Genomic DNA, 17,791 nt, shown 5'->3' on the forward strand with positions numbered 1-17,791 from the left:
AAGTTAATTGCAGCTCTATTTACAATAGCTAGGACATGGAAGCAACCTAAGTGTCCATCAACAGATGAATGGATAAAGAAGATGTGGCATATATATGCAAGGGAATATTACTCAGCCATGAAAAGGAACGAAACTGAGTTATTTGTGGTGAGGTGGATGGTCCTAGCGACTGTCATTCAGAGTAAAGTCAGAAAGAGAAGAACAAATACCGTATGCTAACACATATATATGGAATCAAAAAGTTATCTGTTGAAGTTCTCATGCATAGATGTTACTAAGGGAATTGCTCAAACAGGAGGGTGCCCCTTCAATGGCATTCTAATTCTAACAGTACAATTTTTCACTGAAAAGCCTATTTAAACTTTATACACTCTGGTGAATGTAGATGTCTTCTTTTCATCTTTGAAAATATCGTAGTGCTACTGGCATTGCCTTGTGCAATCCAGTCATGTCCAGTTGGAGAAAATATCAGTAGACTAGCATCACTGACTCTTCCAGAGGACTAGTGAGAAATTAATCCATCAGCTCAACAAACAGCTGCTGAGTACAGACTCCATTCAAGTTGATGGTAGTATAATGCTGAGCGACGCAGTGTGGAGGGAAGCGCTGCTGAAGCTCGGAGCTGATGATAACAGTACAATGTGGGCGATGGAAGGAGAGAAGGATCGGGGAGGGGGGCATCAGGAAGGAATCCTGAAGCTCTCAAGGCCTGGTGCAGATCTTGAATGATAAACAGACATTCTAGGCAGAAGAATCAACTGTTTTGTGCTTTTTATCCAATTATCCCCACCACAAATGGAAAAATCACACAATAAACCTGCTTACTATTTTTTGTATATCATTATCCAAGATATCAGCCCATTAGCAGAATATTCCTTACTCCAGAATATTCTACTCCATTTATGCTTTATTTGGACACATTTTGTTCTTCCAAGCGCATAAATTTTTTAAAAATATTTATTTATTTATTTATTTTTGGCTGTGTTGGGTCTTTGTTGCTGTGCGCGGGCTTTCTCTAGTTGCGGCGAGCGGGGGCTACTCTTCGTTGCAGTGCGTGGTCTTCTCATTGCAGTGGCTTCTCTTGTTGTGGAGCACGGGTTCTAAGCACATGGGTTCAGTAGTTGCAGCGTGTGGGCTCAGTAGTTGTGGCGCATGGTCTTAGCTGCTCCGCGGCACGTGGGATCTTCCCCAACCAGGGAACGAACCTGTGTCCCCTGCATTGGCAGACGGATTCTTAACCACTGGGCCACCAGGGAAGTCCCAAGCCCATAAATTCTTAAAGTGTTCCCCCTGGTGCTTACCCAGGCGGATTTGTTTTTTCATTTCATATTTATTCCAAGTCAGTAAACTGATGCTTCTAGGATATCCAGAGTTTGATCATTCTGATTATCATTCTGAATTGAAATGAGTAACTGATGAATAATGCCCTTTTCACACAAACTCTGAAGAGTCCCCAGGCTGCTAGTGCACACGCAGAGGTCATCCCCATTGTCTGCACTTTGTAGGACTGACTGGGGCCAGCGTGGCTCCTTTGTGCTGACCAGGACCATCGCACACCATCTATTTTGTCAGGCCTGACATCCCCTTTGCTTGAACTACTGCTTGATTGCCAGATTTGCTGTGTATAAAGTTTCTTACTGTGTTCTTGTCAGTTTTCTTATCTTTTGTCTTACAGCACTGCCAACGGAACACAACAGGCGAGCACTGTGAGAAATGTCTGGATGGTTATATCGGAGATGCCATCAGGGGAGCACCCCGCGTCTGTCAGCCGTGCGCCTGCCCCCTGCCTCATGTTGCCAAGTAAGTCTTAAAGAAAGATGGTCTCTTTACCACTTATCTGCTTCATTTTTCTTTCTTTTTTTTCTCCCTATACAGAGTCCTAAGGTTTTTCCACAGTCAAAATTGAGTATGTCATGTTGCAATGAGACTGGAGAGGTATAGGAAAGTTTTCTAGCCTAAATCCACTTTTAGGAAAGCTTAAGCACTGCAGCATAGGTGATGACTCTGTTCCCTAAATATTGGGGGTGGGGTACGGGGCACATCACAAAAGTCAATGAAGCTTCCCAAGTTTTATAATCAAGGCTAGTCTCATCTTTTCTTGGCCATCCCTTGACCTAGTAAAATCACAACTGGTGATGCCAACAGACATTATAATTCGTCATTTTCAGTGGTAGTGTTTCTCCTGCTCCCATAGAGCAGACATTTTCTACATGTGGCGGCTAAGTAGGCTTTCAATCAGAAATAGAACACAGATAAACAGATGTGCTTTAGACCAGTCAGCTCATAGAAGATATCTGAGAAAATGAATTTTCACTTCTGGCTATGTTTCCTGAGTGAGAAGTTAAAGACAATACACGTGCATCTTAAGGGAAATAATAGGATTCTTTTCAGGCACATATATGTATAAATCCAGTAGTTAGGTCATGACTAGCCATTTTATTGGCTGAAAAATGTAGAATGTAGAATTAAAATGATGTAGTGGTGTTTGGTTTTACAAGTATTCAACCAGTTCTCCAATTCTCTGACACCAGCTGGTGTCCTACAATCTAATCAAATCTGACACTAACCACTAGAGTTAGTGCAGACCCCATTGGTTAAGGGCTCAGTCCCACTTTGAAAGCCAGCCACAAGTTGGGGTCCCAGGCTACTCACTTTTCTGCCCAGCTAAGTACAAATTCAGGGGTCCCTTCAATGCCTCTCCAAATTTGATAATTCTCTACAATGACTCACAGAACTCAGGAAAGCACTGTACTTACAAATACAGTTTTATTACAAAGGATACAACTCAGGACCAGCCAAATGTAAGAGACGCAGGGACATGGTATGGACTGGGAGATGGGAGGGAGCAGAGCCTCTGTGCACTTGCTCACCAGGCGCACCACCTCTCAGCAAATCTGCGTGTTCACCAGCCCAGAAGCTCCCCAAACCTTGTTCCGAGCTTTACCAAAGTTTCATTATAGTCATGATTGAATTATTGGTGATTGAACTCAATCTTTAGCCCCTCTCCCCTTCCATGAGGTGGAGGGAGGGATGGGGTTGAAAATTCCAACGCTACTACAGGAACCCTACTACAGGAACCCTACTACAGTAGTAGGTTCCTCCCGCAGACCAGCCCACGTCCTGAAGCTACTGAGTCACCTCATTAACATAAACTCAAAGACCGTTGGGACTTCCCTGGTGGTCCAGTGGTTAAGAATCCTCGCTTCCACTCCAGGGGGCATGGTTTGATCACTGGTGAAAAAAAAAGCCTTAAAAAAAAAAAAGATACAATTGAAAAATTGAAAGGGACTCATTATGAATAACAAAAGACAGTCATGTCACTAAGAAATTCCTGTACCAGGAACCAAGACAAAAATCAAATATATATTTTTTATTATCCCACAAGTGGAAGAAGTAAAAAATCTAGGTTCATATCTCTGCATTGGCACATTATAGCTGTGTTATTTTAGACAAAGTCCCTTCTCTCTATGTCTCACTTTCCATGAGATTTCAGGTCAGGGAAACTAGATTCAGATGTTAGCTTCATTTGTTGATTTGTTTAACCTGCTCTGGACTCAGTTTTTCCCTTAGTAAATAAAAGTTTGTGTAAGGATCTGCCTCACAAAGTTGGATTAGGATAGCACGTGTTGAGCACTTGGGTTGGTGCCTCACACATAGAAAGGTGTATGTAGATGTTGGCTTTACTGAACACATACTTTATATTTTTTCTAACGCATTTTGCATACTCTATGTCAGGCACTCTTCTAAGTGTTTGGATGTAATATTTGCTTGATAGTTGTAGTAAAAATTAAATAATGCATATAAAATAATTTTTAAAAGACCTGAATGCCTGACGCACAAACACACACACACACACACACACACACACACACACACACACACACACACACACTCTTCTTTTTTTTTCTTTTCTATTATGGTTTAATACAGGATATTGAATATAGTTCCTTGTGCTGTACAATAGGAACTGTTTATCCATTCTATATATAACAGTTTGTATCTGCTAATCCCAAACTCCTAATCCATCCCTCCCTCCCCCTTTGGCAGCCACAAGTCTGTTCTCTATGTCTGTGAGTCTGTTTCTGTTTCATAGATAAGTTCATTCATAGATAAGTGTCATATTTTAGATTCCACATATAAGTGATATCATCACACATACTTTCTTATAAAGAGAAAAAAGATGACAACCAAATTTCCCCCTAATGTTTTTTCCCTTTATTGAACACCAGTACCACCTAACATTTCACCTAGTAGCTTGTGATTTGTTCAAATCCTCTGATGAGTCTGACAGTCAGTGAAGAAGTCAGATGTTTTACAGCCCCATCTTTCTTTAGAAACCATTAAACTGTCTCAGCCTTTGCTTTGTGATTTTTCATGTCCAATGGTATTAATAATGTGTGCAAAATGGATGGTTCTGAGAGTGAGAGTGGAAAAAAACATTGTGTTCTATTATTTTCATTCAAGTGTGTCCTGATTTACGAGCTCCCTTTGCCTCATCTAGGTATATTCTTTAATTGTTCATTAATATTCTGCTCTAACATAGAGAATGGACTTGAGGACATGGGGAGGGGGGAAGGGTAAGCTGGGATGAAGTGAGAGAGTAGCTTTTATATATATACACTACCAAACGTAAAATGGGAAGCAGCCGCATAGCACAGGGAGATCAGCTCGGTGCTTTGTGACCATCTAGAGGGGTGGGATAGGGAGGGTGGGAAGGAGATGCAAGAGGGAAGAGATATGGGGACATATGTATATGTATAGCTGATTCACTTTGTTATAAAGCAGAAACTAACACACCATTGTAAAGCAATTATACTCCAATAAAGATGTTAAAATATATATATATTCTGCTCTAAAACATGAGTCTTAACCATATGTGATGAGGTGTTTAGCATGCTGCTCCCTTACCGTGGTATAGTTATTTTGTTAAATATATTAACCTCCAACTTTCTAATAACAGGTTTCACTCATTCTCCCATATAAACAAAGATGTTATATAGCACCATCTGCTCAAAGCAGCTTTATAAGCTTAGAGCTGCAGTTTCTTTAGAAACTACCAGATGAATTAGAAAGGTAATCCCAAATTCTTCATTGTATTGTCCGACTTTTGTACTTTTTGCACCATTCATATGACAAGACTTCCTTATCTAAATTATAGGACATTAATGTCTTGAGATATAAGTCTTCTGGAGCCTCATTCCTATGGGCTGAGAAGTCTTGTCTACATAAAATCAACAAATATTAATCAAGCACTTATTATGTGCCAATCACGTACTGGTTGTTGGTCACAGTTGTGAATAAAACAGTTAAAAACTCCTGCCTTCATTAAAATGGATGAAATTACAGCAATATTTTGAAGCTTCTAAAGCAAATGACCTTTTTACCTTTGAGCCAGATTATCCAGTACCTTAGTTCATCAAGAAGCTCTTCTGAAGACTGTTAATTCTTTCAGATAAAAGAAGCAGAAACTTGCCAATCAGGTAATGAGCTTCTTGTCTGGAAAGAGGAAACACAGGTAGTTTCCATAGGCAACAAGAATCACCATTTCCACCCATGTTCTTTCTCTGCTGTGTGAGTGGATCCAGGTTCAAAAGAGCAATTGAGGGATTTAGGGAACAGGCTGTGCAGTTAAGTACATATTCACAGATGTAAAAGCTGAAGTCTCTAGAGCAGTGGTCCCCAAACTTTTTGGCACCAGGGACTGCTTTCATGGAGGACAATTCTTCCATGGAAGGGGCAGCGGGGGATGGTTCAGGCGGTAATGCCAGCGATGGGGGAGCGGCAGATAAAGCTCCGCTTGCTTGCCCCCTGCTCACCTCCTGCTGTGCGGTACAGTTCCTGACAGGCCTTGCCTGTACCAGTCCTCAGCCTGGGGGTTGGGGACTCCTGCTCTAGAGGACAGATTTGAGGTGGAAAAACCTGCTGAAGATTAACACAAAAGCAAAAATATATGACCTATAAGTAAAGAACATTAAGTGGGAGTGTGGAGGAATTGGGAAGGGTGAAGAGACCTGCTTTCTCTGTAGTGGCAATAGTTCTACTTCCTGAAATCCCTTGGGGGAGAGAACTGGATACAGAAAGCGGGGGTGGGGTGGGGTGGGGTGGGGGGATAATGTGTGATCATAGAACAGGACAGACTTGCCTGGATCCTATAAAGTGCTAGTCTTTGATCTGGCCTTATTATTGACTGAGTTAATGAATCTCAAATACTAATCAAATATCATAAAAAATCAAACTCCCCACTGCCTCTTTCAGCTTTTCTTAAAATTTGTATTTCTACTTTCTATAAAAAATCAAAGTGCCAGGACTTTTATTTGAGATTTCAGAAAGGCACCAAGCGTGGAATCTGAATTACACTTTGAAAGATATGCAGGTTGAGCCTACAGACCCAGGATTTGGATCTCCAGATATTACAATAGCCACATCAGAAGGCAAGGAAGTGATGCTTGAGGGAGTTTTGCAAACAAAGAAGTGCTGAGTCTATTTTCCTTTAAGTTCCCTGAGGGTTTTCCAAGAACAAAAGACTCCCTTCCACTTGGAGAGGGCACCATGGTTATTAGTGTGGGCTGAGAAAGGTGCAGTGTTTTCATTTCCCTAGCCCAAAACAGACTTTAGCCTAAGCAAAATATAAACAATTAATGCTGATGGAAAACGGAAAAGGAACCCTCAGTGGCTCTACTACCTCTGAGTCTCCCTCCACCAAGACCAGTATTCACACAGCTATTCCCAGGGACCATTTGCACAGAGCTCATTTATTTATTTTAGGGTTGGCCAGACATCCTCCATGTCTACTAATAATTGCTCCAAACAAGGAAAACATCGTCTGTTTGAAACTGTAGGACATGAGCTCAAAGCAGACAACTCCAGGCAGATATTTCATTCCTTCAAGCCATGGGTGGGCTGCTGGGCGGAACATCTTCAAAGAAACATGCATGTGGGTTTGTTCATGTTCTGGACACTTAACTGATACTGTTTCTTTAAGTAGGCTGAGGAATAAGAACAAGCAAAATAAAGGGTAAATGCCAAAGAAATGTAATTCATTGGAATGTTTTTAACCAGACTATTAGAGAAAATAAATTGTATGTACTGCCTTTCACTGAGAAGCACATTTGTTTTCTGACTGATTTTATAAATATTTTCACACAAAGCAAGCATATCCATTTGCTTTCCTCCAAAGATGGTTAGGTCTTTGCTGATACATGCAGGAATGTGAGAACAGCAGGTCACACTCCACAGATTGTACAGTACCTAAGCCAAAACTAATTTAAAAGTCTTAAAAATTTTGTACACCCTCCTCATGGGGATGGATTCATGTGTCAGTGTAGGTAGAATTTTCAAAACATATGGAGAACAATATTCCATTTCCCTTGCCTTCATAATTAAGATAGTTATTTATTTTGCTGAAACAATATATTTATTTGTTTTCTGTCCTGTGTCCTAATTTTTAATATCAAAAAAAAAGAAGAATCAAGAGAGTGGGTTTCATGAACTAGAATCCTTTTACTATGGGTCCTATTTCTTGCTTGAGTACTTGCTTTATGACTTTGATCAGCTGAGCCAGTCCCTGCACCCTTTATTCCTACTCTTTAAGGTACACATGAAAGAAATTAAGGTTTTGTGGAGATTATAAAGCATAGTTTAGAATTGGTTCATGACCTTGAAGAGTGAAAGAGAGCTAGTGCAGAAAAAAAGGGGGAAACTTTCAAGTGAATACACAGAAAGTGGTAGGAATAAGAGAAAATTCTCATAGAAATCTAAAATCACAGGTAAAATTTACTTATTTTACTCTAGCTTTAGGATATGTGTTTTACATTTGCATTAAAAAATATATATATATATTTATACATACACACATACACATATACCTGATGTTCTGGAAATTCCCACTGTTTCAAGTAAAAATAATAAAGTGCCTCTATGGAAAAATAAATGAGGTAGACATGGGAAATGGTGTCACCAGTGGTGTGTCACTTTCTGTCTGAGCCTGATAGTCTGAGCTCTCCTGAAAGGAGGAAGATTTAATTTAACTGAAGCAAATAATTGCACCCATTTGAACTTGAGGGGACCAAGGTAGAGACGATCTAATCAAAATCAAAAGTTAAGGGCTTCCCTGGTGGCGCAGTGGTTGAGAGTCCGCCTGCCGATGCAGGGAACATGGGTTCGTGCCCCGGTCCAGGAGGATCCCACATGCCGCAAAGCGGCTGGGCCCGTGAGCCATGGCCGCTGAGCCTGCGCGTCCGGAGCCTGTGCTCCGCAAGGGTAGAGGCCACAACAGTGAGAGGCCCACGTACCGCAAAAAAAAAAAAAAAAAATTAAGACAGTCTCTTCAGTGATGTATGGAATTGACTTCTAATATTCTCTTTCAATTCCAGTTTTGCAGAATCCTGCTATAGGAAAAATGGAGCTGTTCGGTGTATTTGTAAAGAAAACTATGCTGGACCTAACTGTGAAAGGTAGGCTACTGAAAGTCACCATGTGCTATGGGGGTCAAAGGAAACTTCCTGTTTCTTACAGTCATCAGCTCTTCCATGCTCTCGTTCAGTAGGTCTTAAGAAGAGGGAGTGGGAGATAGCATTTCAGAACCCCTTTGGGGAGCGTTCCCAAATCCCATGCCTCATATACAGCTATGAGAATGCTCCCTAGGTGTCCAGGGCTACATCTCAGGATAAATGGGTAAGGAAAGAGGAAAAATGAGTATGCGTATTTTGAAGAGATTCTCTAGATGGTTTTGGTAACAGTCCTCTCTCTCTCTCTCTCTCTCTCTCACTGAGAACCAGTAGTACAATTAATGTCCAAAAGAGAGAGAGAAAGTCTTCTTCAGTGATTCCTTTTTTATCAACTGGTCAGTTATTAGCATGATACATTGAAAAAAAGCACAAACCTATTATTTAACCTATTCTTTATACCATCTCCTCTCCTGAAAAGTAAACTAATTCCATGAGTTTGGATTTTCTGAATCCCTTTTTGGTATTTACACCTAACACTCTTTTTTAAGTTGCTTTGGGCTTTGCTCAAACAAGAATGGCCTTGGCAAGCAAGGGTGCAAGACTCCCACTGAATGATTCCTGGCAGGATGTTTCCCATCCTCCCTCAGCTGCTCACAGCTTTCTAAGATAAAAGTGCTTTCACTGAAAGAGTCTCACAGAGAGGCCTTCTTATTTTTAACGTAAATGCCATTAATATCCTCCCCACTGTGTTTAGGCAGTGAAATGATGTGTGGTGTCCTCAAGACAGGGAGGGAAGGGGCAGAAGGGACCGGTCAGACATACAGTCCCACATCCCCACGTCTGCAGCGTGCTCACTTCACCACAGCATGCTGCTTACTGCCCTGGGTGGAGCTCAAAGATTCAGCCTGGGGCTCAAAAGGTAAACCTTAAATACCATCTCATTTCCGAGGAAAACACCCTCCATCTCTAAAAGTGTAGCTCTGGAACTCTTTTTAAAAAGCCACAGTGTCTATGGTACATAGAAAAATCTCTGTATTTTGAGGGCATTGTTATTGTGATTATTAAATTTGCAAAATGTGGATAATTCTTTTACTAAGGAGCTGTGGGATTTTCCCCCTTTTACTGTAAGAGAAGAGGGAAGTGAAAGGTGAGGGACCATATGAATGTCATCCTTTAAGAGGGACTTCTAGAGATGATCAGATGACCCTCGGCTGATTAATGTTGGTGACACGCTTTTCCTGTATTTCCTTATTTGGGGACCCAGGAGCATGAGCCACCTGATTTACTCATTATCTGGCTCAGTGGGGGTGAGAGGATTGTTCATCAGCCAAGGATGGAGATTTTTCTCCTCAGTGTCTGAGGTTTAACTCAGTTTAGTCAGATAAGGATTGAGCAATATTACCAGCTAATGGGTGTTGTATGGCTCTTGAAGGGGGAATTAATGGCCTTAAATAGAGTCCTGCTGACCAAATGCAATTTCCTCCAGAAGTGAGTAATCTCAGCCCTAAGGGCTCAGTCCTACAAAATCACACAGGGGTGCGGATTAGGGTTCTGTCAGTGACAGTGGGGGGCCTGGCACAGGACATCATGCCCACCTCACATGTGGCATTGTAGATGACAAATCCCCTGGCCCACATCAGAGGTTCCTGGAACCTGCCATTAATCAGCAAGGCTTAGTCAGATCTGCTGCTTAGCCTGGACCTGGATTGATAGGATGGAGGAGAGAGCACTAGTTTGGGAAGTGGAAGTACCGTGTTGAGATGTAGCATCAGCCTGGGTGGCTGTCTCTCAGCTGTATGGTCTCCTGGGCAAGTTATTTGATCTCTAAGTGGCTATTTCCACATCTCCAGAAAGGAAAAAATGAAAATACCCACCTCATAGGACTGTTGTGAGTAATACTGTGAAGTTTTTAGTATGGCACCTGGCACTTAATAAATGCTCAATAAAAATTAACTGGTGGGCTTCCCTGGTGGTGCAGAGGTTGAGAGTCTGCCTGCCGATGCAGGGAACGCGGGTTCGTGCCCCGGTCCGGGAAGACCCCACATGCCGCAGAGCGGCTGGGCCCGTGAGCCATGGCCGCTGAACTTGCACGTCCGGAGCCTGTGCTCCGCAGCGGGAGAGGCCGCAACGGTGAGAGGCCCGCGTACTGCAAAAAAAACAAAAAACAACAACAAAAAAAACATTGTAACAGTACAAGTCATTGTGCCTATTGTCCTGTTGCCACTGCTGGCATAATGTGTGCTTGGGACAAGCTGGCTCATTTCCCTGAATCTCAGTTTCCTTAGCTAGAAATAGTGCCCTTTATTGATTGTTTCCTATGTCCTCTCTCAGCCTCATAACTACCCTGAGAGGAGGTCGTATTTTGCATATGAGGAAACTGTGACTTATCTAAAGTCACATCACTGCTAAGTGGGGGAACCAGGACTTGGAAAGTTTGGCTTAAAAATCTGGATTCTTCTCCCATTCTGCTTTTCCCGAATGTCTTCTAAGAGTCTCCTATTTTAAACATTGACAATTAATGAATTAGATGAACTTCTGATATGGAGGAGAAAAATGGTTAGTCTGTTAAGTAGATTCCCTTTGACAGGAGGCTGCATTTACAAAGGTGCTGGAAGTAAGCATCCCTTCTAAGGCCTTTCATCTGCATTGGGGGAGGATCACTTTGAGCAACTTTCATTTCTCCTTCTCTTTCCCATCCACCCTTCCTCTCACCCTGTTCTTTTAAAAAGAATCCACTGAGGTCTTTTACATCAAAAATTGACCTGACAATCCAGGTAACTCTTTTTCAAAATAGAAATGACCACACAAACAGATGGGTGGGAAGAGTAGGGATGCAATACATCTAAGACATGTTCTCATGTCCTCAGTGAAGTCAAGGCTAGGGGAGGAGACAAACCTGAAAACCATTCATTGCAAGACAGAAAAAATGAAAAGCTAAAGAGAGGGCAAGGAGAGGCTCTTCAAAAGCATAGTGAAAGGAGTGGTTTCCTTCCCACAGGGGGGCTGGATCATCCCACAGGAGGTGGCCTTAACTGCTTTTGATTTGTTTGACTCTGGGACTGAGAGGGGGTTTCTGTTTTGAGTTTACTCATCAAGTTGTTAAATTGTCCCAATTAAACTTCATCTAATATGTTTTCAATGAATTTGTAAACTCAGATCTCTCCACAAGATCTTTCCAAAATATGCAGCTGATTTGCATAGATATCTGTCTCATTAGTTCAAACAAGAACACTCTGGGTGTTTCTGTACCTAAAGATCATTTAATCTGGGTGATTTTCAAGTCTGACTGTGTGTAAGTATCTCCTGGAAACCTTTGGATTCCCTAGCCCTCCCTCATCCGCTCCGTGCCCCACTGAAAAGAGACCTCTCAGGTGAGGCCTGGGGACCCATATTTTGATTCCCCATTTGGTTCTCACACCAGTCCTCTCACTGACTTGTGAACTACTGCTCTATTTCAACCTTTAATACCACACCCGCAAAATACAAAACAGTGATTCTCAAACTGGGGCTCAAGAGCCACTGACTGGTGTCCTTGGAAACATTCGTGGAGGTTCATGGGTTCTCAGTGAGTGTTTTCTTAATTTTGTGTTTCATTTCAGTGATAATCTTGAGAAAAAAGTTCATTGAAACATGTTCTGGACTTTCTGAAGTACCATTTTACAATAGAGGGGGATCTATCTGCCTCAGAGCTGAGGAGAAAATAATGGCTGATGGTGTGTCAGTGAGACATTACAGACAACTGGAGGCCGAATGACATGACAGTGAGGCACACAGAGTCGTGACATAGCACAGGGCAGGTCATGCATGCTGAACTCAAACAATCCTCTACCACATCACATTGCAAGTAACCATTCAGTTGCAACGACATCATCCGTTGCCCTGAATTAATAGTGTTCATTTGAATTTGATCCATTTTATAGTTTTGTTTTATTTGGAAAATTTATCTTGGTTTTTCAAGATGTATACAAGTCATAGACATAAGGAGTTACTACTTAGTTTTATGTTTGAAATATTTAAAGGTAATTTAAATGAACACTGGAAGAGATATTCTGTATGAATGTTTTTCTTTTCACAAGGATCCATACTACATACAATTTTGAGCAACACTGGTCTAAACATAAGACACGAGCCTCTTCTAGTACTGTGCAGAACAGCTCAAAGCACGCTTGTCTTCCCAGTAAGGTCCGTGTTACTTAGCCTGCTCTGGGTCCTGCCTGTCTCTTCCCAAAGTCCTGTCTCACCTCACAATTTAAACTCCCCATGCTGGACTTGCTGCTCTTAAAATCCACCAGGTCAACTGTAGAGCTTACCACATTTTATTACATTTAGATGATGATCATGACGATGATGACAAAAATAATAACTGACATTTATTGAGTGCTTACTCTATGCCAGGCACTGTTGGAAGCAGTCCACTTGCAATGATACATTTAAACTTCAAAGTAAAATCCTATGAGATACCATTTTCATCCTTATTTACAGAGAAAGAAAGTGAGACACAGAGAGGTTAAGCCACTTGTTCAAAATCAAACAATTTTTTAAAATCTCATTGAAATATGAGCAGCTCAGCAGAAGTAGCATCTTATTTATTTCTCTATCCATTCTTCCTCCATTGCAGTGTCTAAAACATTGTAGGCACTGAGTTATATTTGCTTCAATAATACTTTTTTAAAACTTTTTTTACTAAAAAAAACCCAGAATTTTTAATGTTCCTTTAAGAAGGCACGGTGTAGTGACAAGAGTCAGTCACTTCTTGCCCCATTTGATCCCCCACTTCCCACCCCATGCCTGGAAAATCAAAGACCCAGAATTGAATAGAGGTTGCAAATGGAAGTCATCTTCCGATGCAAATAATTATAAAATGCACAACCGAATGGACAGGCGTTTTGAATTCTCATTCTCGTTCCAGAATGACCTTCCCTCTGCTCCTAAGTAGTACATTTTAAAGATGAGGGACCTGAGACTCAGAGCCATGAAGAGACTTAATCTAAGGTCACACAATTGACCCTCAATGTTCAACACAAAGTTTTCAGTTAATAAACATATATGATGTCAGTGCCTTAGTATTCCACATTGTCTCTTGCGGCAGCTTTAACAGTGTACCTTTATCCATTCAATTCTGCAGGGGATTGAGAGACATGCTAAAACCGTATGAGGTTTTATCATGTGGATCTTATTGCTTAAGGATCAGGAAAGAAGAATGGGGCAAATTAAAGCAAATTCAGGGAGACCTGAAAATCCTAACAGGAAAGGCCGAACATAGTATCATCAGGGACGATGATGACGGTGATAATGATTTTGATGATGACCTTGATGTTAGAAAACAATAATAAAGAGGAGGAAGAAGAAGAAGCAGCTAACATTTATTGAGGCTTATGTTATGATTCAGGGCTTTAGTCTGATTCTTTCTGCAGGCGTCAAGTTTTTCAAACTTAAGGTATCAGCCCTGTTATCTGTATAGAATTCTTATTACTCCCTACTCTCTGCCCTGCCCCATTTCTGGATTCTGGCTCTGTGACCTGGAATGGGTTACTTATATTTTCCTAGCCTTAGCTCCCAGTCATTCGTAGAGAAGTAGAGAGCATTTATATGGCATCTACTATGTAACAGGTGCTTTTTTTTTTCTTCATTTAATTTAACCCAGATGACAGCTACAGAGTGACATCCCCCGCCAGAAAAGCTTCTATGCCACCTGGGCTGGGAATTTTGGCACCTTTGATAAAGGCATTTAGTAAGAGGTATATGGCCTTGGGAAGAGAAGAAAAGAAGAAGGAGCAGAGGAGAGGGAAAGCGCTACAAAAATTCCCAAAATAATAGTTGTTGGTCAAAAGCATTTTTTTCCAAACAACGTATCTTTTTGTTTTCCATTTTTCCCAAATGATATGATCACTGACTGAAATGACAAAGTTTGTATGTCACAGTTCTTTCATTTACACTGTAATTTTATCAGCTCTATTTTCTCCAAGTGAATCAAGTCATTAATAAAGCTAGAAACAAGATTATGGAAGAAAATAAGAGTGCACCAGTACTGGGTACCTGGGCTCCAATGCTGCCTCTAAATCCGACTCCTTGTCCTTTTGTATCCTTTGTAATTTGCTCTTCGAGGACAGGAATTAGGTGTATTAATGGATAGCATTTAATTACTCAACTGTTATATCATTAATGGACTTATTAGTTAACTCATTAACGCCAGATTTGTGGAGTGGAAAGAGCATAAGCTTGGAGTCCCATACGATGCTTGAGCCCTGAAGCAGTGAACCAATTGTCCAGCTTCTCCACGCTGTAGTTTCCTCATCTATAAAGTCAGGGTTAGAGGGTGCCATGAGTACAAAACCTTCGTGTGCTCATTCTATGAAATCTGTAGGGTTGAAGTTGGGACTGTGACTTCAGAATTGCCTCTGAGCCTACCACCAAAAGATAGTCTTGAAATTCAAAGTAACTCAAAGTAGGTTTCCACTGTGGTTGAGATTCTGACTAGTAGAAGACCAGGGGACCACCTATGGAGATCAAATACAGTGGAATTAAACGGAGAAAAGGAAGCAACTGGCATCTGGCTTCTGTGAGCTTGGACAAGTCGCCCCCCAGAGTTCACTCCCAGACCTCAGGCTTCGCAGCTGCACACTGAAGTGGCAGATCTGAGTCCCATTTTAGTGAGCCTAAGTATCTAATATTCTGTTTGGTGAACTGCGGCACGGGATAGAAATTCAATCCAGCCATGTGTTCCATAGAGGAATGATTTATGCTGACTTGGGGACAAGAGGGCCTGTGAACCAAAGGTACAAAGACATGAGTATGAATAATAAAATTTATCAAACATTTCCTCAGGGGGATGTCTCTTTGTGGGTTGTGTGGCACTTACATTCATTCTTATCTTTTTCATAGTCCTCGACTTCTGGAGTTTGTGTAATTATGCCTAATTCTTTTCCTGTTCTTTCAGTGCATAGGCTATGTGTTTTTCCTCTTCCTGTCTCTTTGTGCCTTACACAAAATAGACATGAATTGTCCTTCTGTTGGATGAATTCACTCATTGATTTATAGCAGCAGCAGTGTGGTCCAGGGCAGAGCAAAGGAAAGAACATCAGGGTCAGAAGGTCTGGGTCTTACGCTGTCACTTCCTAGCATGTGAGCCTGGAAAACCAAAGTAGCCTCTCAGCCTCAGAATGCCAAGCCTGTGTGCCCTACCTCCCAGGTGTCTGTGGTAACTAAATGAATTTACCTGGGTGAAGTCATGAGATAAGTTGCAAGTGACTGAACATACACCATTATTACAACTACATCAAAAAACTGGGACATAGGAATAAAACCTGGAAAAACATATGCAAAATGTTGAACAGTGATTGTTAGGGTCTTGGGATTACAGATGTGATTTTTTTTCATTTCTCTATTTTTCAAATCTTCTGAATCATGATTCTTTTACTTTAAATGGAAGCATTTAAAAAGGTGGTGTCCTATTATTGCTGGCTGGGTCTTATTGGTGTCCTTGGAAAGTCTTCTCTTCCTTTCCACTCCCAAGGCATAGGTCCCACCCCAGGCCCTCCCCACCCAGCCCTGGTCTCCCATTCCAGCCCCGAGTCCATCCTGAATTCTGATGCCAACACCAGCTTCATTCACCATCACTTTTATCACTTAGAAACCTTCACTGGCTCTCTTCTTTTTCTTTCTCATCAAAACTAACTCCTGTGCCTGACCTTCAGCCCCATGACGGTGTGACTGCACATTCCTTCCAGCCACTCCCAAAGCATCTTCAGCCCACCTTAGCCAGTCTTCAACACTGATTTAGGTCCATAGCAGAGAGGGGGCCACAGCCAGCCAAAAAGTGTGTAGTTTGCCTCAAAAAGTATTCTTACAAAGTTTGAGCCAACCTTTAAAAACTGAGATTTCACATAAAAATCCGAATATCAACTTTTTCCTTTAAAAATAAGATCTGACAACATAGATCCTTCATTCCCTCAAGGCTACAGTATAGAAACAGTTGATAGGAGCTGAGAAGCAGCTACCCCCTTAGGTGGGGCCTGTGGGCCCATCACTCAGAGCAGGGCCTCTGCTGGCCGACAGGTTACCTTTTGGAAAAAGTAGAGAAAGGGTCTTTTCCTCTGGTCAGAGGCAGCCGCCCCCCAGAGTGCATAGCTTGGCAAGACCAGCAAAGGCTGGAAGTAGTTCACCCTCTGCTCTCCACCTGGGCTGGAGTCTCTCATTAAGGCCAGCTGGCATGACCGTAGGCCTCAGCTCTGCCTCCACAGCAAATGCAGTTAGGCACCTGGCCTCTGTAGGCTCATATATCTGAAACATACAGAATAATGGCCATCTGGCCCCAGCTCTGTTTATCTGTGGTACTCCCAGCTCTGCCCTCTGCTTTGTCTCTGCACTGTCTTCCTTCAGTCACAAGATGGCTGCCAGAGCTAAGCGTGCTGCCTGCCTCTTCATTCACCTGCAGAGGGAGAGAAGACCTTCACACAACCCTCAAACAAGAGCCCTGAGCTCCACTCCAGCTGAATCACTCCTGAGCCAAACCATTTTGGCCAGGACAATGCCAGGCACTGGCTGGCTCAGGTTTAGGTTATCAGAACAATTCACTATGGCAAGGTAGAATACATACCAGTGTTTCTCAGTAAAGGTATTACTAACATTTTGTCTGGGGCAATTCTTAGCTATGCCCTAGTGGCATATCTCACGGCCAAATGTAGCATATCTAGTACCACCATCGTATGCCAGCTGTGCACCCCAGTCATTGGAGTGACCAGAAATGCCCCCACCCTGGTCATATCCAGACACTCCTGCACCTGAAGGTCTCGCCGAACTGAATGGGCTACAACACAATGGGGAGGGGTAGTTCCTTAAAAACAAAGTCTGGTCCTATTAGGAAGATGGGAGAGTGGGAATTAATTCTGGGAGAGCAATACACAAATATTCATTACACTTTCTTCTAGGTAGGAAAGAAGCTAAAAAGGAAGAAAACTGTGGATGCTAAATTTTTAACATGTGATTCCCCTTCAGATGTGCTCCTGGTTACTATGGAAACCCCTTGCTGATTGGAAGCACCTGTAAGAAATGTGACTGCAGTGGAAATTCAGATCCTAACCTGATCTTTGAAGACTGTGATGAGGTCACTGGCCAGTGTAGGAATTGCTTAGGCAACACCACCGGATTCAAGTGTGAACACTGCGCACCTGGCTACTATGGGGATGCCAGGAGAGCCAAGAACTGTGCAGGTATGGTTCTGTGCATGCTGCAGCAGCTACCCAGGCAGCACATGTGTGATAGGAGCAGGGTCTCTGTCAGTGCTGGATTTAGATGAATTTATCTTGGGGAAATATTGCAGTTACCCCCTTGACACTTTTCCAGGG

At 42.1% G+C, this 17,791-nt stretch overlaps 1 protein-coding gene across 3 annotated transcripts in view; it reads left to right on the forward strand.

The window, feature by feature from the left end:
- LAMA4 (laminin subunit alpha 4) overlaps positions 1-17,791 on the forward strand; it is a 150,732-nt gene that overhangs the window by 51,022 nt on the left and 81,919 nt on the right. For all 3 annotated transcript variants that reach the window (XM_024740949.1, XM_024740950.1, XM_024740951.1), the window contains 3 exons: positions 1,676-1,800; positions 8,373-8,453; positions 17,442-17,656. In XM_024740949.1, coding sequence (XP_024596717.1) covers positions 1,676-1,800; positions 8,373-8,453; positions 17,442-17,656 — 421 coding nt within the window. The remainder of the gene's footprint in view (positions 1-1,675; positions 1,801-8,372; positions 8,454-17,441; positions 17,657-17,791) is intronic.

This window comes from Neophocaena asiaeorientalis, unplaced genomic scaffold (genome assembly GCF_003031525.2).
Source record: "Neophocaena asiaeorientalis asiaeorientalis breed wild unplaced genomic scaffold, Neophocaena_asiaeorientalis_V1.1 scaffold203, whole genome shotgun sequence".
NCBI lineage: Eukaryota > Metazoa > Chordata > Mammalia > Artiodactyla > Phocoenidae > Neophocaena > Neophocaena asiaeorientalis.